General features: G+C 50.5%; 2 protein-coding genes across 2 annotated transcripts; one reads left to right on the top strand and one right to left on the bottom strand.

Moving 5' to 3' along the window:
- Positions 1–549: 549 nt before the first annotated feature.
- On the top strand, positions 550–9,000 carry BO66DRAFT_421045 (uncharacterized protein). Its single transcript, XM_025649926.1, has 9 exons — positions 550–977; positions 1,037–1,177; positions 1,234–2,481; positions 4,332–4,425; positions 4,495–4,800; positions 4,858–5,371; positions 5,421–6,019; positions 6,053–6,141; positions 6,172–9,000. The coding sequence occupies exons 1-9, from the start codon at positions 817–819 to the stop codon at positions 8,990–8,992; spliced, it is 5,973 nt and encodes a 1,990-aa protein (XP_025503163.1). The 5' UTR covers positions 550–816; the 3' UTR covers positions 8,993–9,000.
- A 692-nt stretch (positions 9,001–9,692) lies between these two features.
- BO66DRAFT_453444 (uncharacterized protein) lies at positions 9,693–10,635 on the bottom strand (the record flags this gene model as incomplete). Its single annotated transcript, XM_025651994.1, has 2 exons — positions 10,103–10,635; positions 9,693–10,002 (listed from the first exon to the last, which is right to left on the bottom strand). The coding sequence occupies exons 1-2, from the start codon at positions 10,312–10,314 to the stop codon at positions 9,693–9,695; spliced, it is 522 nt and encodes a 173-aa protein (XP_025503162.1). The 5' UTR covers positions 10,315–10,635.
- Between the last annotated feature and the right edge of the window lie 2,198 nt (positions 10,636–12,833).

Here is a 12,833-nt window from a genome sequence, read left to right as displayed (position 1 = left end):
TTGTTCTTTGCCAGACTTGGCGTCGAAGAAAGTTACGTACGGGCTTGTGTACAGTACACCTGAGCAACCACTCCAAATGAGAAAGAGCAAACACGGAGTGTGCCCGACACGGGTGAGAATAGGAAGGTGGTTAAGAAAAAAGAATGAATGGGTGATGTGACAGAAGAAGAGAAAAAGAGTACAGGTCAACAATGAGTATCCCCTATACTTCTATGCCTGAGACAGTAAGTGGGGAGGGGGGGGGATGGAAGTGTGTTAGGAGAAAAAAGAGACCGAGAGAGGAAGGATTGATATGGATCATGGATGATGGAACTGGAAAAATAAAGAGGTGGTAAACAATTTCGAGCCCGAGACCCATTCAGAAACCTCTTTAGTTGTGCCCCCCCTGCTCCTTTTTGCCTGCTTCCATGGCTGCAAACAGCCCAAACACCCACTCACTTAGTTACCATTTTGGCGGGATCGCCCCGATGGTACTCCGTAATCTGCTCACTGCAGTAGTTAGTAGTAAGTTAACCTACCGTCATCCGTCATTCACTCCGTCCTATTCTACGGAGCTGCTCTACGTAATGGTCGTATTGCGCAATACCACCCGTGACTGACTGTCACTGACCCTATCCATAGTTACAATACAAGCTCCCGCCGATAAGCTCGGTGACCCCAAAATCTGGGCATCCAGCCATGCATGTGCTTCTGCTGCTGCGACTTCACTTGTGACCTCACTCTTTCCTTTCTCCACACACACCAACCCCCTTGGAGATGCTCCTTCTACTTGATTTGACTTGACCACAGCAGAAGAGTCCTCGTTGATGGATCGCCATGGATGATACTATCGCAGAACCCATCGTCAATCGCGATGAGCCTATACCTGTCATATTCTCGGACAAGCAGAAACATGATACCAAGCATCCGCGAGCTCGGGGGCACAAGCAATCAGTTTCGGGGGTTGGGCGGTCTCTGCAGGACAGGCTATTCTCCAAGTATGTTCTTTGATCCATTCGCAATGCTCTCAGACTTTCCCTAACGCATCTGTACAAAGAATTCTGGAGCAGGTAGTGCCTACAGAAGATGCCGATAAGGAATCGTTGTCAGGCGGCGACAAGTCTCTCGCCGCAGACCCCAAGCGGCCAGCCTTCAGCCTACCTCTCATGGCAAACAACTTTCGCAGGTTCAATGCAAGGTACAATACTAAACCTCCCAGTTTTAATTTACAGAAGATGCTGAGGATCAGTGCAGAATTGGAATTGTCTTTACGTTTCAAATCCAGGTTGAGCGTCTGTTCAGCTGGAAAAAAGCCTCCCACACGCTTTCGTTCCTCTTCATCTATTCGTTCATCTGTCTGAACCCACACCTCTTCGTACTGATTCCGATATCCATTCTTCTATTCTTCATCATGGTGCCTGCATTCCTTGCGCGACACCCTCCCCCTCCTTCAACGTCGACCTCAAGTATCATGCCTTACTACTCTTACGATGGCCCGGCACTTGCACCTGCGAAAACCATCAAGCCAGCCTCAGAGACCTCGAAGGACTTCTTCGTGAATATGCGGGACTTGCAGAATTGCATGGCGGACTTCTCCGACGCCCACGACGCCATGGTCTCCGCCTTTGCACCTGTGACCAATTTCTCCGACGAGAAGCTTTCGTCAGCGGTTTTCTTACTGTGTCTGCTCGTTGCCGCTCTTTTGTTCTTGACTGCCCATCTTGTTCCTTGGCGCTTGGTCTTCCTGGCTGGCGGTAATCTAGCTATATTCTCCCTGCACCCTCGTTTTCACCATTTTGTCCAGGCTATCACAGCGGACCTCTCACAGCAACCTGCGGGAACGGAATCCATGGCCGAAAAGCAACTCAGGAGCGCGGCAAACGCTGCTGGGGTTCCACTACCCGCTTCCTCCTCTAGTGCCATGTCCTTGATGAGATCATTGGCTAATATCTCTCTGGATTCTGACACTGAAGAACGCGAGGTCGAAATCTTTGAGATTCAGTATCGCTCCCTGGCACCATATGCCGAATCTCAGTGGGACCATTTCCTGTTCAGTCCGATGCCATACGACCCACTCTCGCCACTTCGCATCGCAGGCGACCGTCCCAAAGGGTGCCGGTTTTTCGAGGACGTCCAACCTCCAAGCGGTTGGGCATGGAAGAGTAAAAAGTGGGAGCTGGATCTAGACTGTCGCGAGTGGGTGGTCGAGCGCATGATCACGGGGGTTGGCTTCGAGGTACCGGGGGGCGCCTCTGAAGACCAAACAGCCGGTGGAGAGATCGGGGGCTGGGTCTGGGATCTGCCTCCTGCTTTTGTCGCGGATGACAACACAGCCAGTGATAGAAAAGCGTCTGCGAAGAAGGGCAAGGAACGTGCCTCGCACGATTATGAAGAAAGAGGTAATACCGGAGGAATGGGTGAGTGGAGAAGGCGGCGCTGGGTTCGCGTGGTACACAGAACTAGTATGCCGGCTGGTCAGCAACAGACGACAAATGATGAGACGTACTGATGACGAGGTTTGCGCATGAAGTTCACAGCTCCGGTGAAGGTGAAGTTCTCAATCTCCTTTTAAAGTTCGGATGAGCATTAATGCAGATTCGCAATGACACTGATATCACGTGACTATAATTCACCGTTTCACTTTCAGAACAAGAATGCTCTTGGGACTCACCCCACTTACAGGAGACAAGAAACCAAGCAATGTATCTTATACGCTTGGTGATCAGCTCTCGGCCAAGGCATGCAAGGAATCGTGCGAGTAAGGCTATTTGTGCGAATAGAACTATTCCTACGAGCAAGAAATCATGTAAGAGGTTGCGGCTGTGGCAGTGCTCACGGCAGTAGCAGTCCTAGCAGTCCTCGCGGCTGTGGTAATTCTTGCAACTGTAATAGCTGTGGCGAGCAAGGCCTCACACTATCAAGAATAGCGGATAACAGCAATAACAAATATAGATTATATGATTTGTGTTTGGCAGGCTATCCAAACAGCTAATCAGTATGTTTAAACAGCTGATCACTTGTCTCCGAATGGCCAGTTTCTTGCAGGACGCAGCACATACGTGCTTTGGAACAATAACCATACCCTGTCTGGAGGACTACTTACACAAGGGCCTGACCTGCAGGCAGCGCCTATGGCGGGCCCAGGAGGGCCTATACTTATATCTTCCTAAGCAATTTTTGAGTAGCCGAAGGTCTATATTACAGCTTTGACGGCCTAATTTCACAGCTGACAAGAGAATCTATATAGTTGTTCCTGGGTCTATTTATACGGCTGTTCAAGTGCCTTTATAATTATGATGAGAGCGTTGCACTGCTCGGCCAAAAGAATATTAAGGTACTGATCTAGCCGAGAATGTTTGTCAAGCCGAAGACCTGGACTATGTATATACTACAGTATACAAAGATTCTGTTCTGAGGGTTCTATAAGATCTAAGTAGTAGTACAAGGATTCCTCTTTTGGACTTCTGTAAGGCCTAAGACTAACTTTCAAGTCTATAATATAGTTTTTTTCAATTACAGGCAAAGTGCCCAGCACCCGAAGAACCACTAGATGCCTGATCGATACAACCTTATATAGTGTACGCAGTGTAAAGCCATCGGCTTTACATCCTAGTCCTTTTGGAAGGTGCTTTGTGACAGTTAGATTAAAGTGGTAATATTGTTTTTTCTATGATTTGGATCTGTGTTGGTGGGGCTGCCAGAGCTAATAAATAAAGACTTATAATCTGATGAAGATATTATACTACTTATTTTAAGAGACATTAAAGTACTAATCTAGCTAATTGATTGCTTCAAAGAATTCTAAATCCCATAAAATGGCCTGTATAGAGCAGTGCAATATAGAGCTGGTTAAGGCTGAATTAACTCAATGGTTTGGGAAAGAGTAAAATAGATTGGGGTTGTTGTTGCTTCAAGTTATATCCAACTAAAAATACATTTAGAACTTTTTCTTCAATACTTAAGTTCTCACAAAAGTCCATTGAGTCAGGGGTTCAGGTATAGTCATCAAACTTTATTGAGGTAATGAATCTCTAGTTCTTATTTTTATACGATAAACAGTATCATCATGATATTGACTTAAGGTCTGATCTTGAGAAAAAGAATAAGATGATAAGTAATATTAGGAGTTGAGTTTATTCTAACCTCAATAGTCGCTACTAGGATTATATCAAAAGTGTTGTAGTGGGGGAGTGTTCTCACCCCCCTCTAAGTTACGCCCCGCTCACCATCCTTTTGCTAGTCTGTTTTCAGATATAGTGCCTGAGGCATCAACAAAAGGCGGTGCGGAGTCCGCTGCCTTAGCCTAGGCTAAGGGCGGGTGAGATGAGAGATGGCTTACTACTTCCTCCAAGTGTCTTGTGTTACCCAAACCCAGTCACTAGGTGGTCAATTCTGATGCTGATAGACATGAATGATGGAGATGCTAGTTCCTGTTATTGGCTGTGGGTAAGCTCTTCTGAATTCTAATCTGACATGCATGTATCGAATGTCCGTTGTTGACATATTCCGCTACAGGACTCTCCCCATGCGCGGCCGTCGCTCTGTGCCTTGGAGTACCTCTCCCTTGCACCAGCGATAGTTATTTTGATCATTGCACTGAGCCACTTACTATCACATGGAGCTTTGCTAAGATGCCCAAAATGGATTAATACCTTCATTCAGGAGCAGCCAGCATCGATAGAGCTGCCCATAGAACGGCTTCCGCAGCGGGTTGGCTGGGTTGTAGCCCTGTTCGCCATCTCGATGATTGGATTCCTAGCTGAACTGATCAGCGTTATTCTCGGCGGGCCTTTGATAAGCACCGTACTCCCTATCTCCTGGGTACGTGGAAAAAGCAATGGTTCGCGATGAAACTCCGCCCCGCTGACAAGGGACCAGGCTGTGGCTGCTGCCATGGTTGCAGTGCTGCGCCCGAGATCGTGCCCTACATCCCTGCTTTCTTTTTTTCTGAGTGCACTGGTGGTCGAGTCCGCATATCTCATCAATGATGATGTGTATAATGTCTCTAGACTCTTCACACGCCATGTGGCTGCTGCTGCTGCTTTGGCCGGCTGTACGGTCATCCTTGCAATGCCCTTTCGCCGCCATAGTCTTCCGCAGGACGACATCAGCGCTGTTGGTCAAGTGCCATCCAGCGACTTGCGCAGCCCAGAGGACAACTTGCGACTTTGGCAGTTTCTGAGCGTGTCTTGGATGGCTCCACTGATTTCTGTAGGCAAGAACAAACAATTGCAGGAGGAAGATGTGTGGTTTCTGGGATACGAGTTTCAGCATCGCAGACTGCACGAGAAGTTCCGGCAATTGAAAGGATCCGTGCTGGGAAGGCTACTTCAAGCGAATGGAATTGACGTGCTAATAATAACGACAATCTCCATCGTGCAGATGCTTTGTGGTTGGTGACCTGTCAATGAGGGGCTGCGCGTCGCTGACTAAATATGCAGATTTCTCGACCCCTGTCTTGCTCCAGCAATTGTTGCAGGCGATGAAGGATCGAGGCACGTCCAGCAGGCCGGCCTTGACCTATGCATTACTGAGCCTGGTGCTTCGCCTGGTGCTAGCGCAGGCCCAGGTTCTCAATCTGTGGTACGGGAGACGTGCCTACGAACGGAGTAGAGGCGAGATGATTATGATGGTTTATGAGAAGGCACTTTCGAGAAAGAACGTCTTCGATCAGGAGATAAGCGAGAAGGAAGATGGAGTCGAGCCCTCCGAAGAAACGGATGATGAGACAGAATCGGATCGCCAATCAAAGAGGTGGTGGTGGTCCTTCTCGCGCTCCAAGAAAGTAACGCGCAAGGAGAGGATTAAGAAAACAGCGTCCATGGGCAAAATCTTCAATCTATTACGTGGAGACGTCTACGAAGTCGCGCAGAGATTCTGGGAAATTGACTCCCTGATTGACAAACCGCTGGGGCTTATCATTGCGACCGTTCTCGTCTGGAAGCTCCTCGGCCCGTCATGCTTCTTGGGAGTTATAGCAATTTTGGTTGCCCAAACGCTTAACGCGTTCATCACTCGTACACTTCTTCGCTGGGAACGTGTACGTCGCCTAGCAACAGACACCCGGCTTCAGATATCTTCTCAATTTGTTGAGGCTCTGCGACATTTGCGTTGGTACGGTTGGCAGAACCATTGGCTCCGTCAGGTAATGGACGCCAGACAGTCTGAGTTGAAACTGCGAATTGTCACTAGTCTTTGGAATGTGCTGATTCGCTTCATCAACACCCTTGCTAGTGGGCTGTTCCCTGTGGTCGCATTATACGCTTACACCTTCTTGGCTGGAAACCCGCTGCGCATCGATATCATCTTTCCTGCTCTTCAGCTGTTTACAATGCTGGAAACCCGACTGAGGGATATCCCGAGTCTCATCACTGTGCTCATAAACGCCTCGATTGCTATGGAGAGAATCGAGGACTTCATGGCAGAGCCTGATAAAGAGAACACGCCACTTGCTGCTGACTGCGCCTCTCTCATCAAACTGGAATCATGTAGCTTTGCCTGGCCCGGGAAATTATTACCTGTGCTTTCCAATGTCAACCTTGACGTGCCCCAAGGTCTGACCGTTGTCCACGGTAAGGTGGGATCTGGCAAGACAGCTTTGCTCCAAGCCCTACTGGGCGAGCTGGATAGACTGGAAGGAATCTCTCATCTCCCAAATGAAATGGTCGGGTTCTGTGCGCAGACCCCGTGGCTGCAGAGCATGAGTATCAGGGACAACATTCTGTTCTCTTCGCCGTTTGATGAGCAGCGTTACAAGCTGGTGCTAGATGCCTGTGCACTTATACCGGATCTCTCCAACTTCAAGCATGGTGACCTGTCTTTTGTGGGCGAGAATGGAATAGGTCTCTCTGGGGGTCAGAAGGCACGGGTGGCTCTGGCACGGGCAATGTATAGCTCGGCTAGGATACTGCTACTTGACGACCCTCTTTCAGCCTTAGACCATAATACAGCAGAGACAGTTGTTCATCAATGTTTCTTGGGTCCGCTAATGCGCAACCGGACTGTGGTTCTTGTCACTCACAGAACCCACCTAGTCGGTGAAATTGCTGACCAAATTGTTCGCATCGAAAATGGGAAGGCCACGGTAGAAATTAACCAGAATGTGTCGTCTCATGGCAGCGATGACCAGGAAAGCGCTCCGTCAGAAAGCACAGAAACTGCCAACGAGGGTGAAGTTGCTCTTGAAGATGCCTCTGCTGCAATTCCCACGAAATTCATAGAAGAAGAACATAGAGCAGAATGGGGAGTGCAGGCACGAGTATATTGGAAGTACATCCAAGCTGGCAAATACCGCTGGTGGCTCGCCCTCTTTGCGGTATTGACAATCTATCGCCTGTCTTCCGTTGGCCAGTCATGGTTTCTCAAGGAGTGGGGAGAGGCATACAAGCAGGTACTCTTGTTCTTCGGACAATCGAACCTCAACCGTGTGTCTTCCAGTGCGGAAATAACTACCGCCTCGACGATGGCAAACAACATCCACTGGGCGCCGCGGGACCCATTTGATGGCTTCCCCGCGCCAGAAGAGAATGTGAAACCCTGGTTGGTAGCATTTTTGCTCATTACCAGCTTTCAGTCCCTGATGCTTCTGCTCGCACAGCTTCTGATGCTGGTGATCGTCTATTGCGCCGGCCGAACGCTGTTCGAGGAGGTGATGGTACGAGTGAGCAACGCCACGTTCCGATTCTTCGATGTCACGCCCGTGGGTCGCCTGATGAATCGACTTACTTCTGACATTGGAGTGGTCGACGGGAACATCAGCGAACAGTTCCAAATGATCGCATTCCAAGCCATCACCTGGGTGTCCTCGATCGCCGTGATCGCAACTGTGACTCCGACATTCCTCGGGTTCTCGCTCCTACTCACCGCGGCCTTTGTTCTCATCTTCCGACGTTTCCTCCCCACCTCGCAGAGCTTGCGACGTCTGGAGATGGTATCGCTGAGTCCACTAATTTCCAATTTCGGTGAACTGCTTCATGGCCTCACCACCGTGCGCGCCTTCCACGCCGAGAGCCGCTTCCAGGACCGCGTCATCGCCGTCGTCGACAAGTTCCAGGGCATGGACCACTTCTACTGGTCACTGCAAAGCTGGCTCATGTACCGGTTCGAGAGCCTTTCCGCGGTCTCGACCTTCTGCCTTACCGTCCTCGCTCTCTACACCAGCGTCGGCCCCGGCCTAGCAGCCTTCGTCCTGATCGCGGCCAACAACTTCGTCACCTCCACCCATGCCCTGTGCAAGCAGTACGGCCAGCTCCAAATGGACTTTGTATCGGTCGAGCGAGTGGACGAACTGCTGCACGTGGAGCAAGAACCCCCCGGCACAATCGATCCTCCGGCCTCGTGGCCCAAATTCGGCCAAGACATCGTCTTCGAGGACGTGACGATCCGCTACGCGCCGCACCTCGACCCCTCGCTCCGCAACATCTCCCTGCGCATCCCCGGCGGCTCCACAACGGCCATCATTGGGCGCACCGGCAGCGGCAAGTCCACGCTGGCCGTCGCTATGCTCAGCGTCGTGCGGCCCGAATCCGGGCGCATCCTCGTCGACGGCCTGGACATCGCGCAGGTCACAACGCAAGCGCTGCGGTCCCGCGTCACGTTCGTCGCGCAGGACCCTGTCCTCTTCCCCGGGAGCATTCGGCTCAACCTCGATCCGACGGGGGAGTACTCCGACGCCGAATGCGCCGAGGTGCTCAAGCGCGTCTGCAGCCGCCACGGCTGGAGTCTCGAGACGCCCGTGGAAGCCGGAGGCCGCAATCTGAGCCAGGGCGAGCGGCAGCTGATTGGGCTCACGCGAGCGGTGCTGCGGCGCAGTCCCATCGTCATCCTGGACGAAGCGACGGCGTCGATCGACCATGAAAGCTCGTTGGAGATCCAGCAGATCCTGCGCGAGGAGATGAGGGAGTCGACGGTGGTGACCATCGCGCATCGGCTGGAGGCGATCAAGGATGCGGAGTATTATATTGTTCTGGATAAGGGAGGGGTGTCGGAGCAAGGGTATGTTCGGGATATGTGAGGTGGAATCTTGGTGAAGGAATCCGCCTTTTCTGCCACGAAGCATTTCCCATAGCTAGACCGATAGAAAAGAAGAAGAGTTTGAAGTAGGTATCTGAGCTTGGAGTAAGCTATAGCAAGCACTTAACAGTCTGTACCGAGAAGGCCATGCGATTAAGGAGCGTAGTCATGATGACACTTCCCATCATGTCTCTAGCCGCGGGGGTCATCTACAGGCAAAGAGAACCGCGTCCGTTCTCGATAAAGAGGGTTTCATCCGCATTAGCATCCCGCAAGGACCAACAGGAGAGTTAAAGCTATTGAAATGTGTAGCACTAAGAACCTCGAGCCTGTCCATAAAACCACCAAATATCCCTCCCCAACTGCTCGATAACAATGGTATTGTCACTGATAGGGAACTCGCGATGAGAGGTGGGATATGCGCGTCCGAGAGAGCAAATTCCTCTGTCCATGAGTTAGTCACAACATTGTGGCAGATTTAGAAAACAAAAACCCTTCCATACACTTGCAAACTCCGTCTGTCAAAGATAACCTTGTCCGGATCACCGTCGACATACGCCCGGCCCCGTTGCCTCAGCTCTCTGCCCCAAGCCAGTCTCAAGTATTAGCTAAATTCCAACGCCCGGCCCCCACCCCTACCCTCCCAAACGAGAGGAGTGACTGCCAGGCCCGGTAAATCGGGCCTCACATTGTGAAACTACTTACCTGACAATCCGCAGCACTTCACCCTTGACATGATCCACTTCCCACGGCTCAAGCCGCCCCTCAAAGGAATTCAGCGGATATCCAGGCAGCCGGGTCATAGCCATGATGTCCAGCCTGCCCCCGGGATACTCAGACTCCGGGCCTTGCACCACCTCGCCGCTGCTGCGACTACGATCGAGAATGTGGGGGACGCCGTTCACATCTTCCGCGGCCTCGAGTGCTTGGAATTCGTCTTCGATTGCGGTGCGCCCGAGCCGGTTGAAGATGCCCCGATGTGGGTCCACGGTGGTGAGGATGGGGTGTTGTCTAGATTGCCATGGTGTCTCACAGATTAGCTTCTGGATATCTTCAAATACTCAAGAGTTGTCTGTCAGACAGAACAAGGGGGGGGGTTGGAAGGTTGCACTCAATAAAGAATTTGACGACGACCTCGAGGCCGTCACTGATCCTGGTCGCCCAAAACAGTGCGCGTCGCAACCTGTGATAGACGTTCATGCTTTCCCCCACGAGACGGATTAGACGGTACTCGTTGGCGCCGACGATATCGAGGTGGTGTAGTGTCTCTTCCTCTAGTGAGGGAAAGCCCTCGGGCTCATCGGACGCCGGGTCACTCATCATGGGGATTGTACAATCTTCGTTCGCAGAGGTGTGTCGCTACGGACGAAGTAAAAGAAACCATTGATTGATCATGACGGCAGAAAGGATGGGGTTGGAAAAGGGAAAGAAGATTATTGAGTGTTAGGTGGGGTAGAGACCTTGGGAGGGGGAGGTAGTAGGTGATGTCTGGGTGAGGTGATGGAACTGTGACAAGCCATACGGGTTTGCGGAGCGCATACTGAGGTACTAGTTAGGTAGTTGAGCCCAGTCTCTTCTGCCTTATGCCGCGCATTCAGATGAGCCTGGCACTCGAATCGACATGCCGGCTCTTCTGCGGGCCCCTGGCGAGTTGTTGGTAACATTTGAACACTTCGGCTCGGTTGGGTCGGAAAACCTAACTATAAAGGGCCGCATTCTTCCACCGAGCTTTCATCAGGAGGCTGTAGAATTCTTGGTAGTTCAATCTAAGGATACCTATAGCACCTCTTCCCCTATCAACATGCGTTGAACGAGGACAAGCCAAGATACCCACCGCTGCTCGGATGACATGCGCTTCACCTTCAATCCGGGTCATCTTAATAACACTTATATAAGTGGCAGCTTATAACAAACAATAATATCTTTTTCGTTCATCAACAATGTTCAAGAGAGAAGGATGAGCCTCGGCTGGCCATCTCATTCAGCAACCAAGTTTCCGGCCTGCAACTATCTTCTCACTAAGATCATCTTGGATCCAATTCCGACAGGCCATCATCCTTGCCGGGCGTAGTCGATGATTATGGATAACTCCGGGTTCGGCCCAGGAATATATTCGCATCCAAGGGCCGAAGGTCATTGTGCATTCATACTAGCGGTATTTCCATCCGCACTGAATATCGCAGGCGCTGTTGGATTTGTTTTTTGTCGATCACGTCTGCACGTTGGAAATGTCTAGCAATGCCCACATGCCGTGCAGTGAAATCCTCGGTTAGTGTCATACTGCTTATGAGGCGTTAGTTCCTGTCTATCGTGATACCTTTTGGGCATAAGATACCGATATGGATGCCGAGAAGGTCTTATTTCAAAAATAGATCAGACTGGTCTGCCTCATCCTTCTCTCCCTCGTCACGATCGCAGTACTCTTGTTGCTCCTCAGCACTCACATTCTCCCCGGAAGAAGGGAGATCACTGTCTGTGATTTTGCAGGTGTCGGATTTACCGAAGAACGGATGGTCGGGACGCAGCCTTCGGCCTTGACAAACATATCCCATCAGCGTATGGGAGAAATCCTGGTCCTGACCGGAGGAAACGCTTTGGGACGGCGGTACATAATTTCCCGTAGCTCGAGGATTGAGACGGCATGCTCTCTGGGGATCAGAGCGTCCACAGATGCGGTAGCATTCAACAACAGGCTTGTCTGGTTGACGAGAAGATAATCAGGTCCGCTGATCCATGTATAATTATCTACCCCGGTTGAATCTTCTGAGTACCTCACCCAACCGCCCGCATTTTGGAAAGCCCATGGGTGCGTGAGGAGTAAAGAAAGGGAGAGATCAGGAGAGTGGAAAAGTGAGTAAGTAAGAGAGTGGACAGAGATGGAAAAGATATGAAGGATTGATTCCAACTGGACGTACAGTAGAAAAAATCTTGTTTTCACTCTTACAATGGGCGATTGACAATGAGATTCATGAGAGTGGTTTTCCTCAAAGCCGGGGGAACGTTGATTCTGACAAAAGCGAATTGATTTCTACGTTTAGGATATTCTTTGCAGACTCAGTATACTGGGCGACAGGGTTAGGAAGCAGCTATGAGCATGGGGTTTTCGGAAGGCATACGTACCCACGACCTACGTGGTGCTTACAAGAATCAGGATCCTTTGGAGCAAACCATAGGCTAGATCGATGTCTTGACAATCCTTAGGCCGAGCGGTACAACGCTCTCATCGCCTTCGAGTCTTCGCATCAATGGGGTTTTCGTCGAGTTCGATGGATAAAGCATGACATCGGAGTTAGAAAATCTTGTATTGGTTTCATCTTGTTTCTTGTCAAGCATGGAAAAGGTCGGGGTGAGAAACCCGTGGGTGTCGACGGAGGACGGATGTGGTGCTATAGAGACCATTCAATCGAACACCACCCCTCTTTTGCCTAGTTTAGGTAAATAACCATTCCTCGATCCCAGAATCTTGATCTAACTCGCTTTTTATTACAAAGGGACTCGGAGGATGTGGATTTCGAGTGCCAGAAAGTGGATTGTTTCTACTCAGCAAGGCAGAGCTTTTCTACATCGCTGGTCCTTATATTCAAGTCGCCTGAGATCTATTGATACCTGGCCGGTTAGGCTAGTAAGTAAAGACATTAAGCAACATCCGTTCTTCTTATCCCTCCTCTTCCGTCCTCGAATAAGATCCAGTATATTCAGCAGGCTCATTACGTCGATTTGCGAGTCCAAGTCTGATATGATGGCAATACTATGCCATCAAACGAATACGAACGGAATTAACCTCCGATCACCCCTTGGATACCCGCTTTGCAATCATGGATATGAATACCCCTAAACCACGA

The sequence above is a fragment of the Aspergillus aculeatinus genome, assembly GCF_003184765.1.
Source record: "Aspergillus aculeatinus CBS 121060 unplaced genomic scaffold BO66scaffold_29, whole genome shotgun sequence".
In the NCBI taxonomy this organism is placed as follows: Eukaryota; Fungi; Ascomycota; class Eurotiomycetes; order Eurotiales; family Aspergillaceae; genus Aspergillus; species Aspergillus aculeatinus.
This window is presented reverse-complemented; position numbering and strand designations above follow the sequence as displayed.

Bases quoted from the DNA above. Each gene is read 5' to 3' on its own strand.
- BO66DRAFT_421045 (XM_025649926.1), top strand. From the start codon at position 817: ATGGATGATACTATCGCAGAACCCATCGTCAATCGCGATGAGCCTATA. The intron at 2,482-4,331 runs GTACTGATGACG...ACTTCCTCCAAG, and splicing joins CAGACGACAAATGATGAGAC to TGTCTTGTGTTACCCAAACC. The intron at 4,801-4,857 runs GTACGTGGAAAA...ACAAGGGACCAG, and splicing joins CCGTACTCCCTATCTCCTGG to GCTGTGGCTGCTGCCATGGT.